Here is an 18200-nt window from a genome sequence, read left to right as displayed (position 1 = left end):
TTTTGGTTACTAAAGCTTTTGGTTGGTATTTTTGCTTGTTTTAGCGAGCGTTTTGTTTCTTTTAGCTTCAACAACAGCTTCAACTTCTTCAGCGTTCACACTGCATTCTTTTGTTTCATTTTCCTCCTCCTCTGACCTTTTTCCTGCGTTTTGGAATAACCAGCAAATGCATCGTCATTGCAAACAGAAACTACAAACGTGGTTTTTGCAWCACGTAGCAGCTCCTTCGTCTCACATCGCTTAGAAGTAGAGCTGTGTCTGTTTCCCAGTGTGTGTGTGTGCGTGCGTGCGTGTGTGTGTGTGTGTGTGTATACAGTATGTGTGGTTGTGTAGGCCAGCCACACTCGAGAGCAGACATATGGTTTCCTGTCTGTGTTGAACTCAAATCAGAAACATCTCCAGCACGAGGTGAACGAGCCCGAACACACAGCTGAGTGACGGTGAGGTAAACTAACATCAAAGAGCCACCCTCCTCCTCCTCCTCCTCCTCCTCTGTCACAGAGAATAAAGCAGGTCAGAGTGTTTTTTTCCCCACACAACCCCGACTGATCTGTATCATTTATAAGAAATATTTTACATATGTAGTTAAGGTTTAAAAAAGCCTGCAGACAATAAACTGAATATTCCTCTTAAAATACATCTCAGTGACTTTGTTTCAAACATTTTTTTAAACTCAGCATCAGACACAATCATTTGTTACTTGTCCCCTGTCTCTTTAACATCCTCCTACCGTTTCTGACACTCCCACTTCAGCACTATAACATTTGGGGGGAGGGGATCTCTGTGCGGCGAGATCTCGGCTGCAGCCTGAGCCCCAGGGAGGAGCTTTGTGTAAATGCAAGCGTTCCATGTGACCTTCCCCAACATGTATTCTGAGGACTAACAAACTGTACAAGKTATTGTTCAATACCTCTCCATTAACTGTTATGAGTCAACTCTGCCTGTTAGCAAAATATCTCATGAACCACTGGATGGGGTTCTTTCTGAAACTTACAGYTAATAATTGTTGGATGTACAGTAAGAGGACAGTGGTTTATGACCTGGTGACCAGCACCTGTCCTGGTTTGAGTTGAAAATTGCAGAATGTTTACATGTCCACGGTTGCAAATCGGTATTTTACGCTAAGCTCATTATTTTACTTCCCACATCATACCCCCGCCCCAAACTGGCTTCATGTTTAGGATTCACTGGAATACACATTAAGTTTGGTTCTTCTGATAAATATAACTTATCATCAATGTGATTGTTGGACAGGGATAATTGAAGCTGTAGCCTTCTCTYCAGATGTTAAAATACATCTGTAGTGTTCTAGATGTGTCAAAAACTAAAWTGAGAAAGGTTTGAGATCCCTGCAACAACTCTGAGAGTTTTTTTTTCCAGAATGTTTAAAATTCAAGCATCTAGTGAGATGAACATCTCTAATTACTGCATTTAAAGCTGAACTTCTGTTGTTTTCACACCTTTTGGCTGAAAGATAGCTGGTTGTTTGTGTTTCTCCCACACATCAGTTTATGTAAACTCACATGTGTCTCTCTGTTTGCTGGCCTGCTGTCTCTGCTCCATGCATGCACTCAGTGAAACCCCTGAGGGTCAGGGTTGTGGTTCCTTCCTCCCATTCAGGACACATGCAGCAGGAAGTGCTTGTTTAGCTGTTGGACCGCCGCCATGACCTATTCCTCCACAAATGCCTCACATTGTTCCTCCCCTGCGTCACATTTTTCTGACCTTCTTMTAGTAGTGTTAGCACAAACATAGGGTAGTTTTATTTGATTAGAGGTTGTTTTTTTTTTTTTTGGAATGGGCAGTCTCGTACACCTCTGTTTGTGCACAGGAACTCCAAAAGGGTCAACGTTGTTCTGACTGGCAGTTCCAGAGAAATGTGTCAGGATGTGATCAGACAGGAAAATATGGGATTTATTGTTCAGTGGATGTGAAAGCTAAAATGATAGCAGTTTATCAGATGTCTGTAGACAGGATGTGTGACTTTGTCCTCTTTGTGCTCCGACGTTTCAGCCCAACCAATCCATCACAGTCTGATCATTTATGAAATTACCATTCAGAATGGGAAAATTGTTTAATTTAAAGTTGACTTGATGATTTAAGCTTGTTATTTTAGCTCCTTCATTCTTGTTTCCAGATGAGATAAAAGTGTATTCTGCACAGCTAATGCACTGTTAGCAGCTATAGCTGCTACACAATTCCTGAAAGACATGTAAAAAAGGTGCTTTGGGCTGAAATCCCATTTAGTAAATCTGACCAGATTTATTTTGATCCAATGACTTATTTACTGAGCCCGCGAGGGGACATGGGGAATTTTTTTTCTTTTTGCGTTCCCATGCAAAAGTATTGCGTTACCTCACAATACCTTTTGCGTTCCCTCGCAAGAYTCGTTAAACACTGTTGTGCATGCCGGTTTATTAACAAKCTCACATGTTCACCATTAGCGAGTTAGCCTACTTTAATTCAACTTTAGAATGAATATATCACACAGCCACGCATGGAAGTATGTCGTATGCCGATATTTTAACACAGTGCAGCCACGCAACATCAATGTCAATTTCACGAACTTGTGGCGACACATCCTGTTTTGGTAACCGGATATTTCAGAGTAAAAGTCTGATTTAATTCAGTTCATATGCAAATCATACTTTTGCGTGGGAACGCAAAACAATATTGCGAGGTAACGCAAAAGTATTGCGAGGGAACGCAAAATGATTGCGAGGTAACGCAAAAGTATTGCGAGGGAACGCAAAATGATTGCAAGGTAACGCAAAAGTATTGCGAGGGAACACAAAATGATTGCAAGGTAACGCAAAAGTATCGCGAGGGAACGCAAAATGATTGCGAGGTAATGCAAAAGTAATGCGATGGAACGTAAAGGTATTGCGTGGGAACGCAAAAGAAAAAAATCCCTGCATGTCCCCTCGTGGGCTCCGTACTTATTGGCAAATGGAGCGGGTTGTAAAAATGAATAAATTCCCCTAAATAATTTTTTTTCTTGATCCCTAAACGGCAACATTTTTGGGAATATCCTATTTAAAAAAACTTTTTCAATTGGCTTCATGACATATGAAAGAAATTTCTCAAGTTGACTTGAAAAACAAAGAAATTGTTTAATATGTTGGATTTATTTTAAAAAAAGCTTTTAAATGGTTTTCACCTATCTCTTGCAGCAACATAGATGATGTCTTAAAAAATTATGTTAATATAAAAACAAGTCTTAGACAGCTTCTCTAAGAAAAACATTTTACTTGCCTTTCATGGCAATTTTTTCCATTTAGGGCTTGAAAAAATGTGAATTCAGAAATCGAATAAATAATCTTATTAGAAAGCTTAAATAAACATTTTTATTCTTTTAAAGAGTTACAAAATAAAAAGAAAATAGGACATCCACCCCAAAACCAACAATAATAATAATAATAATAATTTGGTTGCTTTAAGGCTTGTATAAACTAATGAACTTAGTGTATTATTTAACAAAAACAGAGTCAGAAACATTAGTTAGCTCCTTAATATTGAACAATTTATTCTGTTTGCTTCCAAACCATCCCGGGCCGCGAAGGTCCAGACTTTATTAAAGGATCTTCTGTGCTTTAAGCTGACAGGAAGTGTTGCTTTAACTCCTCAGAGGAGGAGCATCTGTGGATCAGATTTGTTTCTTCAGCACATCAGAAGCTAATTCAGAGATTTGATCTCAGTTTGTTACTCAAACATTTGTGCGACAGGGCAGATTATACTGCTGAAAGAAAATACGTCTTTGAATGGAATATATGTTTTATTTTATTATTCTTTCAGATTACATTTGTCTCCCTCCCTTCACAGGTTTAACGAGCTCAGGTCACAGCACTGACAGCTTCTTTAAGCCTGACCTGTTTGAACTGGTTTAAAATCATCATCCAAACAACAATAATGAAACCTTTTCATAATCTTAGTTTCCCGGTCAGCTGCTCCGTTCAGCAGAGGTCACCACAGCAAGTGGAAAAAAGTTGGTTATTGTTTCACAGCAGCTGGCCTTCCTGTTGAAGCCTGGACTCCAACCTGCAGTGTCAGGATTATAAGACCTCAGCTCCTTTCATTAATCTTCTTATTAACGTGTTCGATCAGCAGAGTGCCTTCTAATAACTGTGTGTCTATGCAGATGACTGTCAGCAGTGAGGGGTTGAGTGGGTTTTATAACCTTAAAAACGCACTTAGTTGAACTTTTCTCCATTTGTTTCCCTCCACTCCTGCAGCTCTTGTGCAACGAGCAGAGAAACTGGTCAGAGKTGATCTCTCCTGCTCCGACAGAGCTGGACGTCAGCGGAGCAGTTGTTTGTAATTAAAATCATGTAAAAATGATTCAGAGCAGAGTAACGCCGCCTCTCAGACAGCATCAGGTCCACATGTGTTTCTGAGCCTCAGTGGAAAGAGAGACATTGATACTAAATGCTTCCCTGTCATCCTAACATGCTGTTTGTTTTAGTGCCATATTTACTGCTGCGCTCTTGAAAAAAAATCAGTTTAATATGCTTGGAGGCACACTAGTAGACATGATTCATTCATGTTTTTCAGAGTGTTCTTTTGGGTAGACGTCACCTGATGTCTTTCAAAGAACTCGCTGGGCTATTTAAGCACTTCTCATGATGATTCCAAGGTTCCTCTTGGCTTGAAAAGGGATTTTTGATGCTGTCAGGGTGGTTCCTATTTTGATAATAAAGTGGAAGAGCACTAGATAAGAAGTGGCAGGAAATGATTAGGCTGAACTCTTGATTCAGCTCACAAAGAGGAAGAAGACACGACGTATAGAAGGGGCTTTTGTGGAAGCAGGCTTTTTTTTTTTTAATTCACATTTTTAGAGTTCGCTGTGGAATCTTGGCTCCTGGTTGCAGAGGACATCAGTCTTCAGGCTGACTGCTTTATGGAGATGTGGAAATCAAACAAGCCTTCTGTTAGATGCATAAAAACCAACGCAGGGTTTGCTGAAGCTAAAATGACAAAACCGGGGACGGGGGAGGCGTGGACGAAGGAGCAAAAACAAAGTAATAAAAACGTGTTGGTGGAAAGACGACTGAAAACAGCGCAAATATGACCAGAGTTGATGAAGCATTGTGGCTTTTAAAAGGTTTAAATACTGAGCACAGTTTTTTCTCTTTTGGTTAACATTACAAGCCCCCCTGTGGCAGGATTCCTCCACACCAACAAAATGATTTCGGTCATGAAGCAGGTTATATTCTCAAACTTGAAGTCAGGATCCTGCTGTGGGTTCCTTAAGAAAATATACTATTTTTAAAAAGTGCCAGAATGTAGCCWTAGCTGTCATGGAAACCTCTTTTCTCCAGACCACTGTGGCTCTGCCAGACCATCAGCTTAGTCTCAGCCTCTCTGCAACCAGCTGAAATGTCCCAATTCAAAGTCATGTTTATATTTTCTTACATCTCCGTGAACAAGAACTAAATCATTTTAGCCACAAAAYGGGAACTGTAATCAGAATGTGGAGCAGGACAAGTTGTTCAGGAGCAGTTTTGTGGTTTGATCATGTTTTCTTATTTAAAACAGGTTATCATCAGGAAGTTTAGTCTGTCTAATCGTTAACCYTCATGTGTGGACATGTTTCACTTTATATTTATGTAATGAACCGTGAGGCTTATTGTTTAATTTACGATTTGATTAAGAAATTAATTTCCTCTGGTTATTRGTGTTCCACAGAAGAGACACCCTCCTGGGAACTTAATAAATTCTTAAGCGCTTTATTTTACTTTGCATTTCTGCCTATTGCTATACAGCAAAGGCAGGCGATGGCGTTTTAACCCATGTATGTTTATATGTTTGCAGGGACGGCCCTAGACAATTTTGTGCCCTAGGCAAGATTTCAGGTGYCACCCTTGTGKAGTTTTCTAAATGTCARTGCCAATTTACATACCAGATTAAATAGTTTTGTCTTTGATGTTATTTTTTTCTTTAGAAACCAGGTTGTCCAGTTAAAACAGTTYACAACATAATTGATTTGAAATAGAGTATCAGAAGTCTACCTCAACCCTGCCAACATCTGCTGACATCATGAGGAACACCTGTTCATGTTAACCAGCAGCTGTGGACTGAAGCAGTTCTAGGGGGGTCCAGGAGTATATTCTCATGGGAAATAAATTTTGTAAAAGATGTACTCAAAGCTCTGCATTTTCCAGTTAAAAGCATTAAACTAAATTCTTGGGATTAATAACACATAAAATCAATGTTTTATGAAGGTAGAACTCTGAAAACCAGACGTTAATCGGAACTTTATCTGAGATCAGAACTGAAAATTTCGCTCTCCTTATTTTATTTTTTATTTACACACGGAGCGCCAGTAGTTAGTTTTTTTCATCATGAAACATCCTCTGCACCATACTGTATAACACCATGCAGTAACAAAGCAGCTGAGAAACCCACAGAACAAGTTAGCTTCATAAACCTAAAGAACCAGTGATTATTCTACAGACTAAATCAGCTAGACTCTGTTAAAAGTTTTAAAATATAGATGATTGGTTCTCTTAACGTTTGCCTGTACTGCCTATGCTGCAGGCTGGCCTTGTATGTCTGCCTGTTACCAAAATGTCTTAAGAACCACTGGATGAATTTTAAAAAAAACTTCCAGAAAATGATAACTGGATATGTAGGATTCCTACACTTCTTAAAACGAAGTTATAAGGAAATTAATTTTAGCAAGGATCTCTTATTTTCGGTAAGTAGTTCCTTTGTGTAGAAGTGAATGACACGACGCAAAAAGTGACTTCCTTGGTGAATTTTGGGTTGATCCAAWAATAAATGTGATKATTTATTTACATAATCAAACACAATCACTYCAGTACACTTARTTGTGYGCAATTAATTTCCTTTAAAAAGTTTAAGAACCAACAATAACAAGCACGCTTCYAGCTTCATTAATTGTCAATCCAGCACTAAAAAGTAGAAACAGCAAATATCAACTTAGATTTTAGATAAACCAGAAATTCGTGGCACCTAACTTATGTTGGCAAGGCAGGGGTTTAAAGGCACAGTGTGTAGGATTTGTTGTTTTCAGCGACATCTAGTGGTTGAGTGGTTGAATCATCCTCCCTGGTCCTCCCCCCACCCCCACCCCCTGCTTTCAAATGCAAAGGAGTTGCTACGGTGTCTCTCGGGTGTCAAAAACCTTTGATAATTCCAACCGRGATGTCTACCAGCAGCTTCAGGGCTAGTGATGTTTCAAGTGGTAAGATTATGAGCTTTAATAAGACAAATTATCCCAGCTACAATGACAGACAACAAATATTACATTTATAGGATTACAACTAAAACCGTTTTTGACACCGCCACCGCAGTTTGTCCTTCATGAGCCTTCGTAGACAAGATGGCGGCTGCCTATAGTGGCGACCCGCGACCATGGAGATATAAACAGCTTTTTATAAGGTAAAAATAATAAAACAAGGTCTTTGTCTGCAATAATTAGACATGTTTTTTTATTATTGTCATTAGTGATTATCTCAATTTCGGCTAAAAGAATTGATAAAATCCTACACACTGTGCCTTTAAGGAAAAGGAGGAAGTAAGGTGTTAGCTTTCCTAACTTTATCTTAAATAAATGTGGAAACCAGAAAGGCAGGCATCTCTCCGTAGACATCCATCAGACCAGCGACAGTAACAAAGCTAGCAATACCTTTGACGATGATGTCTGTCACCTGTCCAGGTATTTGGGAAGATCAACAGTTGGTATAGAAAATCCGTTTAGATTCTCCCACTTGGTAGTGATCCTGCAGCACGAGTTAGTCTTTCAGCACCAGCTTAATCTGCATCAGCCACAGGAGAGGGGCGAAGTTAGCTGGTCTCTGTCTTCAGAATAAAAGTTGCTCCCCACAGGAAGTCAAGACAAAGTTGCTTTGAGCTCTTGTTTTGGGTCACACCAGGCGTTGGGGTGACCTGGCCGAGAAATCCGTCCTTTGGCACATGGACAAATTACTCTACCAAAAACGCTGGTTCTCCCGGAGGAGAACAGCTGATCAGGAAGGGTGTCCGTCTCCTTCTACTGCTCAGGCAGAAACTGTGTCAGTCATTCAGAAGTTTTTGGTTCCGCCCTGAGTCTGATAAGTTAGTCAGAGAGATATCAGGGAAAGTGTTAGTTCAGAGACTTGCRGTCGCCTTCTGAAGCTAAACAAAAATTATTTCAGTACAGTTGCATAATCAAAAACATWTGTTGACCTGTTTAGGWATTAYCMGATGAGAAKTCTTTAGAAYCATAAGTGAAAGAATGTTCAAACTCAAAAACATTTGCATTATGATTCAGACAAACACTGGTGTTTCATCAAACTTAAATCATAATGATTAGTTTAGTTAATTAAGATATTTCCACAGAAAAATCCATACTCAGCTAAAATCACATTGAGGGAGAAAAGACACGTGCTCTCTTTTCTCCTGTAACTTGATAAACAATGTTTCATGATTATTAAAACGTGTAATAATTCTCAGTTAAAAGAAAAATAAATCATATYAAAAGAAGATTATTCTGTTTATTATCTAATTAAGAAAAAGAGAATGTCTCTTTTACAGTTTAAGTTGACCTGTTGTGGCCTAAATTCAGGCTCAGCCGGAACAGAGTTCTGTCTCTTTAAAGGGCCCGTCAGAGGCGTGGGGTCAAAGCCAGTTTCCTTGTTTATTTCACTCGAGGTGACCCCCTACATACATCGACAACAAATGAACTTTTGAAGCCAACCTAATTCAAGATGTCTGCCACAGCTAGTTAAAAGTATCCAACGTGACAGATACTGTAACTCTAAAACTACTCAAATTTGATGTGGTAGTTGCTGAGTGCTCCTCAGCACACACTCTGAGTGTCACAGCTCACAACATATCATGAGACTGCATAACATTATTTACAAGGTTTGATTAAAAGAGGAACCATCATCAGGATTATGAGTCAGAGATGTCAAATTTAAAGCTTCAGTCTTTCTATCCTACACACCAACAGGTAATGTAGGCCCTGTCTCTGAATGAGCTGCATGCATGCGAACCCTCTCMGAGCAAAGCATGAGAACACTCTGGCGTCTTCATTGGAAAATGKTACATGAGTCAGTTTGTCTTGGCACTGATTGGTTGGCTGTGTTTACACCTGAAATGCACAACAACCTACACACACTGCTTACACTTCCACGTGCACTCCCTCATCGTGGCAGCYAGACAGAAAGGAAATAAACTTAAACTTTCCCCAAACCTCCGAGCAATCYTAAAAACCTTAAAAAAACATCCAAAGTACAGAGGTGGAAGTGTCTGACTGTCTCATTCTGCAACCAACTTTACMTCTAAAGTTCTTTCAACTCAAAAAAGGGGGAAAAAGTCTCTGCTTGTAATTTAATTCACTGTCTTTACATTTTCCTCCCAGCAATCTCAGCATGATTGATGGTTTTGTGTTCTTGCACACACACGTATGTTTTTCTATCCTTATGGGAACTTTGCATTGACTTCCATTCATTTACTGTTCATTTATATAGTCTAATACTGACCCTTTACAACAAACCTAACCTCAGAGGTACATACCTGATCCTAGCTGGGATTTTGTCCACGTAAGGAACAGTAGGTCCTCACCAGGCTGTGTGTACAGGGAAAATGGTCAAAAATCATCCCCATCAGGTACCAAAAGCATGTACATAAACACACACACATTGCCATATGACTATAAACTGACGATCTTCACTCCTTCACATGCAGTGAAAGTGAGTGTACTGATCCCTGATTAGACAGGTTAAAGTGTGTGAATCAGACAGTTAATGAAGCTGTAATGACAGGGTATGATGGTTCAGAACAACCGCAGCCATCACCCCACGCACCGCAGCACAGGTCAGAGCATGTGTCAGCCTGGCAGGTAAATGCACTCATCAGCAATGTTTGCATTCAGTCACTATGAGCTCCGAGGCATTCTTTCAAATTCATATTTATGTTTAGCTTGCACAAGAGCTTTGACTTTTATTAAGCTGCTGAAACTAAAAAAAATGGACAAAACACACCTTAATTTCAATATTTACAAGACATGTCCAACAACCTGCTATCAAGCCATTTTTGTTTGTGTGTTTTTGCCCAGAAATGTAATGCCAGAAGCTGAAGTAATATTGGCCCCATGGTTGGTACGTTTTTGTGTAAAAGGTGTTTTCTTCAGACTGCATGTTTCAACTTGTTCCAACAGGATTTAGAACACCACTTCAGTCCAATGTCTTTTAAACCTTTCTTGTGTGTTTGGGGTCATTATCCTGTTGGAGGAGCAAAAATTTGCAACTGAGACCACGCTTGCCGACACTGCAGCACATTTTGCACCAGAATGCCTTGATAGTCTTGAGGTTGTGTTGTATCCTGGACAGATTTAAGGCACCTTGTATCAGATGAAGCAAAGCAGTCCCAGAACAGAACTGAGCCTCCTCCATGTTTGTTGTTTGTGTGCAGCTGTAGTCACAGAGACCTCCAACTGTCTGGTGACAGTCTTATAGTCTTTAAATTATTTCAGTGACAAAATCATACAGACAAGTTTATCCAAGTCAAACCAGATGTGTTTTATTTTAGACTTTGGAACATAAAAAGAAGAAAACTGGACATTTACCGTCCGTCTTTTGTATTATAATTGTGGAAACGTAGAGCATTCCCATTCATTTGACATCATTTTCAAAAGAAAAATAGAGAAAAATAATCACTAATTTGATCTCAATTTGGCCTGTGATGTTTTGAAAAAATACATGGTTTGCAGGTATGTTTTTAGGTTTAAAACAAAAGTAACTAGACATGGGTTTTTACAATGTAAAAACAAGTGTGCATTGCCATGTAGCATGGCTTTGCCTGCAGCATTGGACTTGCAGAAGGAACTTTGACCAAGTTCAAATGTGTTTTCTATACCAGCTTGTGCCTGTCACATCAGCAGGTGTTTGTAATTAAGGTAATTGTGTGACAATATGAAGTTGGAGGAGATTTTTTTGTTAAAGTTGCGTTAGCTGGGTTTTAAACCCTGATCTCCCACATGAAAGTCCATGACATAGACCATTAGACCAATGGAGCTGTGGCAGAAGGTGGTGGCAGGGGTTGGTTTATATGTGTGCAGAAAGAGGCCACATTGTCAATACAATTATTGACACAAAAATGCATAATATTACAACAAAAGAGCAGTATTAAGACAATATTGTAGTAAAACATCAAAATACAATCATATTAGTATTGTAAACACTGAACTATTGAGATGAAATACAAAACACTATGGTACAGTACCAAGTTGAGTACAGCTGGGGGCAGTATTGGACCATTACAAGGCCCCATTGACTCCTATTATAAGAATTGGGAATAAAGTTTAAACATTAATATTTTAAAAACTACAAGTTGTACAGGAACCAAAAGGCATAGCAATCATTTGGCACAGGACCTTTACAGATAGAAATTACAATGGCAGCTGTAGGACAAAGTATGCAGGAGCATTGGACTTGCAGAATGAGCTTTGACCAAGTTCAAATAAGTTTTCTAAACCAGCTTGAGCCTGTCACGTCAGCAGGTGTTTGTAATTAAGGTAAATGAGTGACGATATGAAGTTGGAATAGATTTTTTGTTAATGTCGCATTAGCTGGGTTTTGAACCCTGATCTCCCACAAGAAAGACCATGACATAGACCATTAGACTGTTGGAGCTTTGGCAGAGTATGGTGCCAGGGGTTGGTTGGTTTGTATGTGTGCAGAAGGAGTCCACATTGCCAATATAATTATTGACACTAAACTGCATAATATTACAACAATAGAGCAATATTAAGACAATATTATAGTAAAACATCAAAATACAATCATATTAGTATTGTAAACACTGAACTATTGAGATCAAATACTAAAAACTATGGTGCAGTACCAAGTTGAGAACTGCTGGGGGCAGTATTGGACCATTACAAGGCTCTATTACCTCCCATTTTATGAATTTGGAATAAAGTTTCAACATTAATATTTCAAAAACTACAAGTTGTACAGGCACCAAAAGGCATAGCAATCATTTGGCACAGGACCTTTTCAGATAGAAATTACAATGGCAGCTGTAGGACAATGTAGGCAGGAGCATTGGACTTTCAGAATGAACTTTGACCAAGTTCAAATGTGTTTTCTACAGTATACCAGCTTGTACCTGTCACATCAGCAGGCATTTGTAATTAAGGTAATTGTGTGACAATAAGAAGTTTGAAGAGATTTTTCTTAAAGTTGCAGTAGCTGGATTTGTACCCTGATCTCCCACATGAAAGCCCACAGTGCTCATTATGAGACTATAGGAGATATGGCAGAGGTCAATCCCAGGGATTGGATTGTATGTATACAGAAAAAGTTTACCTTGCCAATGCAATTATTGACACTTAAGTGCAATATATTACAGCAATAGGACAARATWAAGACAYTATTARAGTAAAACATCAAAATACAATCATATTAATATTGTAATCACTGAACTACTGAGTTTAAATATTATGAAACTATGGTGCAGTACCATATTGTGTAGATGCAGCAGGAGGCAGTATTGGACCAATACAAGGCTCCATTGACTGCCATTATAATTTATGAAACATTAATATTTCAAAAACTATGTTTTACAGGCACCAAAAGGCATAGCCATCATTTGGCACAGGGGCTTTACAGATATAAATTACAATGGCAGCTCTAGGACAAAGTATGCAGGAGGAGAAGCATGGCAAAGTTGAGATGACTTGGATGGGAAACGAATCACAATAGTGTGCACTGAATTGGCGATGCACACTGATAATACCAGGAGCCAAACTCGTGTGAATGAGTTTAACTTTGAGCTAAGTCCTTGAGGCTGGAAAGTTTTGCTCAGAACATATAAAACGTAGGAAGTTTCAGCCCTTCACCAGAACTCCTGTAGCCTGTCCATGTGGCATGTGTTTTCATTCAGGAGGTTAACAATCCCTCGAGAGACGGAGTGAGACACTGTTTGAGACGATGCCCGACCAGTGCAGACCAGGCTATGCTAGGCCAAGCCGGTGCAGACAGGCTTTCAACTGTTTTACTCGTGTCTCTGCAGCTCTGAGAGTTGGCTGTTGTTCTGTCCGAACTGGCAGTCAGAGTCAGAAAAGAGAGGAGGATGTAGACTAACTGCTCACTTTGTTGGCATGTAGGCTCAGCGCAGAGGGGACTGGAGTCCAAAGAGGAAAAATATAGACTCATATATTAGTCTATATTATACATTTGGTTACAATATTTATCACTCAGTGAAAAAAGAATCAGTGTTTTCATACCACATAAAGCTGTGATGTCCCAATGTCCCACAACCAGGAAGGAAGCCGCACTGTTCCTATGGAATCCATGGGTCAGTCAAAGCTGACACCCTGAGGCTGACAGCTGTGATCTATACATCCATACTTTTTAAACACTCTCAGAATGACAGTAATATTTTCATTCTTCAACAGAAATTTTTGCATTCACCCATCTCAACTTCAGATAAGCTTGGTCTCCAACTTAGTTGAGGAAATGTTTAATTTCTGATAACTAAAATAAAACCCAAACAAGGTTGATGTGTTGGTTTTTGTTTTGGGTTGGTTGGATTTTAATCTTCTTCTCCTCTGTCGTCCTTCTAGCTGTTGCTCAAACTCCAGCGGACCCGTTGATGTCTGTAATCCTGGTCAGCCTTCTGCCCCTGCTGGTGACAGGGATTGTGGTTGCTGGGATGTTCTACTGGTACTGGGTTCATCGGCGTCGCCAGCTCAGTCAGGAATGGGAAAGAAAACTGAAACTGCGCAAACCTAAATCCGGAGGTCTGGACTGCAGCGACGCCTGTGCCATCATGGTGGACGACGACGGGTCAGACAGCAGTTCCACTCACGCTAACAACCTAAACCACAACACTGAGCCGCTGCCAATAGAGCTGGACCAGTTGGTGAGCGTTCAAATCAGTCCTGCAGAGCTGTTCCCAGCTTTTCACTTGGATTATAACCATGTTTTTTTTTATGTCCCAGGTGGGCAAGGGTCGCTTTGCTCAGGTATATAAGGCTAAACTGAAGCAGACCACCTCAAATCAGTTTGAAACGGTGGCGGTGAAAATCTTCCCCTACGAGGAGTACGCCTCTTGGAAGAACGAGAAGGACATCTTCTCCAACACAGAGCTGCGCCACGAGAACATCCTCCACTTCCTCACAGCTGAGGAGAGGAAGGTGGAGAAACAGTACTGGCTCATCACGGCTTTCCACTCCAGAGGAAACCTTCAGGTTAGTGCACCACAATCATGAGAGGAGTCCGGTGATCGGTTTGAAGCACGTGAATAATATTTAAGGTCTCTCTGTAGGAGTACCTGACACATCATGTCGTCAGCTGGGAGGAACTGCAAGTGTTGAGCAGCTCTCTGGCCCAAGGGGTCGCCCACCTCCACAGTGACCGGCTGCCCTGTGGACGTCCTAAGGTGGTTCTTTGTGAATATTTAATACTTTAATGTTTCACCAACATCATGATGGAGCCATGAACTAAGTCAGGTTATATTATTCATGTCAGAGGATGTTATGCAACAGGATGTAAAAGTCAAATCAATGTAAAACCAGTTACAACATCAAACAAACTGAAAGAGAAAGTTTAGTGATTAAAACTTTTACAAATACAGTTCTGACATGTACAGATACTCTTAATATCAAAAAGTAACTTTACTGATCACCCGCTGCCAAAAGACAAAAGGTGGGTGATGATTTCCTCACCCTTGTTTGTGTGTCTGTCTGTTAGCAAAATATCTCATTGCCACATTGCAAAAATAGTCCATCTAAGTCTTACCATCTTATATCAGCCAAAACTTATTTTTGATCTTGTTTTGGGACTGATACACTAAACAGTAGCAGATTAGGATAGATTAGTAATCCTATGAACCTCAATTTTTCTTTATTTCAAGAAGTCCTACCTGGTGCGACTGTCTTATTCCACTGGCAAATAATTTCACATACGTTGGAAAGATTCAGACTATAATCTAGTATTTTCAACTTGTTTTTAGATGACTAATTTCTGCAGTGACCTGGATGAGTTTTAATGATACTTGCACAAATGGATCATTGGATGAACAACTGATTAACACTTGGAATAAATCCAGGTCAAGATGGCTGCAGCAGTGAACATGGCTGCACCTCTGTCAGATTTTGATGTGGTAGTCACCAAACCACACTCTGAGCATGACAACTTACGATATTGCATAACACCGTGTGTAACATTAATTTCAAGTTTTGATCAAAACAGCTTCAACTCCATCATTTCGCAATGTGTGATGATCTTAGTCTAAACGTCTGGCCTGAAAGCCAGCAGACCAAGCATCTGCAGACCATCACAGCATCAGTAAATCCTGTTTGTTCACTGAGAGGAACAACATCCTCCTATCTGATAAATAAAGTTAACGTTAAACAGGACTTTTTCCTCTCCACCTTCAGCTATGTGCTGCTCAGGACTGGAGACTGTGATGAAGTGATTCAACACAATCTGCTGGCTTCCTTCGATTGATTGTTTTGTGTACAAAGATATGAGACAATGTTTGTTGTGACTTGGCGCTTTATAAATAAACTAAATTAAATTGAATTAAAGAACTTCCAAACAGTCACAGTCCTGCTGGTAGAAGGTGATAGGGCAGCTGGAAAAGTATCTCCTCTGCTCTGAGGAGAGACTGGACCCAGTTGGAGCTGACACATTTCACAGTTACAGATAGAAACATGTCTCTGCTTTGCCACTGTTTTGTGTCTGGAAGTAACACACCACGTCTCACACCTCGCTGGTTTTCATCTTTAAATCCCATATCTTGTTTGTGCTGCACAAAATAAAAAGCAGGTGGTGGTTGTGAGGGACTCCCCAGAATGCCTGGAAAAGTTTGCGCAGTCTCTTTGCGTGAGTCACAGGGCCAGATYTTTGCACCGCATCGGATTTTGAGCACGCTCAAAAGCTCCACTAAAACAAAATATCTCTGAAAATAGTTGTTGCAGACATAAGTTGAGTTTCTGTAATCGTATATCCCTGCTGTATTTTTCTGCCACCTTTTTTTGTGCATATTATGAAAAAGAGCATATACTGTATTTCCAGCAAGACACTGTATTGTTTGCACTGGCAAAATAAAATGCAGTGATCGCTATAATCACTTGTTTGCTTCACCTTCAAAGGCCTGAGCTCTATTTATTACACCACGTGACTGACAGGTGCGCTCACACCTGACGCTAACTCTGGAGCGAGTCGTGCCAGGTGAGCGCCATGTCACCTAAGGCTCGCTCCTCCCCATCAACGGATGAGAGGAAAAAGTGATAAGAGCAGTTGTATTTTTATTTTAACCCCTACTGATTGAGCAACAGCAGGTCTGTGGTCTGGTGTGGTGGACAATAAAATAATGTGTGCGGACTGAAATATAGCTTTGCAAACTGTGCGCACAAAAATAGACTGTGATTTTTAAAAACCGGTCGTGCAAATCACAGCTGCGCAGCTCGCAGTTCACTGGGTCGTAAACCCTCAGATTTACTGTCGGCTGCAACGGAACAGATGCTTTTTTTTTTTTTTGAGTTGCCAACTAGTCTTTAACAGTCAGAGCCCAGTGAGATACTGACTGAAGTGGAGAGATTTATTGTCCAGCATGTTGTTGAGAACTCATTACAGATAATAGAAGGAGAAACATTTGTAGGACTGAAGAGACTGATCATTCCTGGCAGAATCACATAAAGTTCTTCAACGACGAGCTGTTCCTGAGCTCCATGTTTGGGTTCCTTCAGGATCTGAGGAGTTTTCTTGGAGGAAGTGTTTTCTGCAGCAGTGTGACACCCAGTGGCTCAGTCACACATTACAGCTTCAAATCTGAGAACCAATTGAAACTAGAGTAGAAACAACAGAAACGTTTATTTTTTTGTTGAACTAAACTGAGTTAAACTCATTTCTTTCTTTAATTCTTGCTTCACATTAAAAGTTTCAAACCCTCACATGTTCATTCTACTGTTTCTTTAACGTTTGCTGAAGCGTTGATGGTTTCTACTTTAAAACTGACACTAAATCCTAACTTTGCTGCACCCACAGGTGCCCATTGTCCACAGAGACCTGAAGAGCTCCAACATCCTGGTGAAGAACGACCTGACCTGCTGTCTGTGTGACTTTGGTCTGGCTCTCTGTCTGGACAGCAGCCTGACTGTAGACGATCTCGCCAACAGCGGACAGGTCAGTGTCTCTGCAGCCTGTTTGTATTGTTCACAATAAAAGCCATGTTTTATTTTTATTAGGAAGGCACAATGTCTATTGCAATAGAACAATTCACCTCAGAACTTAACATTTTTAGGTTGTTTTCAGATGCATTCTATAAGGTGGAGCTTATTTTTACATTTCTATTTACTGTTTATTACCTAATGTATGTGGTGCCTGGTGTAAAATAAAATGTTAAAAAATGTCGCCAACACATTTTCATTATTTATTTCACTGAGTGTAAAATCCTTGTTTCCACTAACATTTTATTGTTATGTAACTCATTGTTACATTTAGCTATCCATCCATCCATTTTCTGTACACGCTTCTTCCTTTCAGGGTCGCATGGGTCACCGGTGCCCATATCCAGCAATCACAGTGCGAGGGGCGGGGTACAATTTAAATGTTGTATTATACACTTAGTGTCATTCTTTGATTATTTTAGAATGTTATGTACTATATTTATTTTTATGGATTTGTAAGGATTGAATGTTTTGCCTAACCGCAAACTTTTATTTTGAAAGCAGTTTCATAACAATTCTTATTTTATTTCAGGTTGTCGCAGACTATATGATTCTGGTGCATATAGAGCCCGGGTGGGCAGTCTTGGTCCTGGAGGGCCGCTATCCTGCAGGTTTTACTTGTTTCTCTGCTCCAACACACCGCAGTTTGAATGAACAGGTGATTGATGAGCTTCTGCAGAACATGAAGAGGTCATTCAGTCGCTGAAGCAGTTGTGTTGGAGCAAAGAAACAAATAAAATGTGCAGGATGGCGGGTCTCCAGAACCAGGATTGGACACAATGTGGAATCTCTTCTGTTGATCTAAAAGCTCAAATTTAATTTAATTTTATACCTCTGTTTACTATTTTGATTATAAAATCATTGCTGAAAATCAGGTATTCATTATTTTTGTTTAGACACCTTTTGTTTGGGCTGAGCCTGTAGGCGTGTGGACCTAACTCTGTCTCACAGTCAGAGGGTTCTCACTTCATATTGTGACCAGGGGTCTTTTTAACAGGGGGTTGGGTGGGGG

At 40.0% G+C, this 18200-nt stretch overlaps 1 protein-coding gene across 1 annotated transcript in view; it reads left to right on the top strand.

The window, feature by feature from the left end:
• LOC106519273 (TGF-beta receptor type-2) overlaps positions 1-18200 on the top strand; it is a gene marked incomplete at its 5' end in the record, with an annotated part of 34869 nt that overhangs the window by 4362 nt on the left and 12307 nt on the right. Inside the window, 4 exon segments of the mRNA XM_014010858.1 lie at positions 13577-13875; positions 13955-14203; positions 14281-14394; positions 17007-17144. Of these exon segments, the coding sequence (XP_013866312.1) occupies positions 13577-13875; positions 13955-14203; positions 14281-14394; positions 17007-17144 (800 nt within the window).

The sequence above is a fragment of the Austrofundulus limnaeus genome, unplaced genomic scaffold, assembly GCF_001266775.1.
Source record: "Austrofundulus limnaeus strain Quisiro unplaced genomic scaffold, Austrofundulus_limnaeus-1.0 Scaffold74, whole genome shotgun sequence".
Lineage (NCBI taxonomy): Eukaryota > Metazoa > Chordata > Actinopteri > Cyprinodontiformes > Rivulidae > Austrofundulus > Austrofundulus limnaeus.
This window is presented reverse-complemented; position numbering and strand designations above follow the sequence as displayed.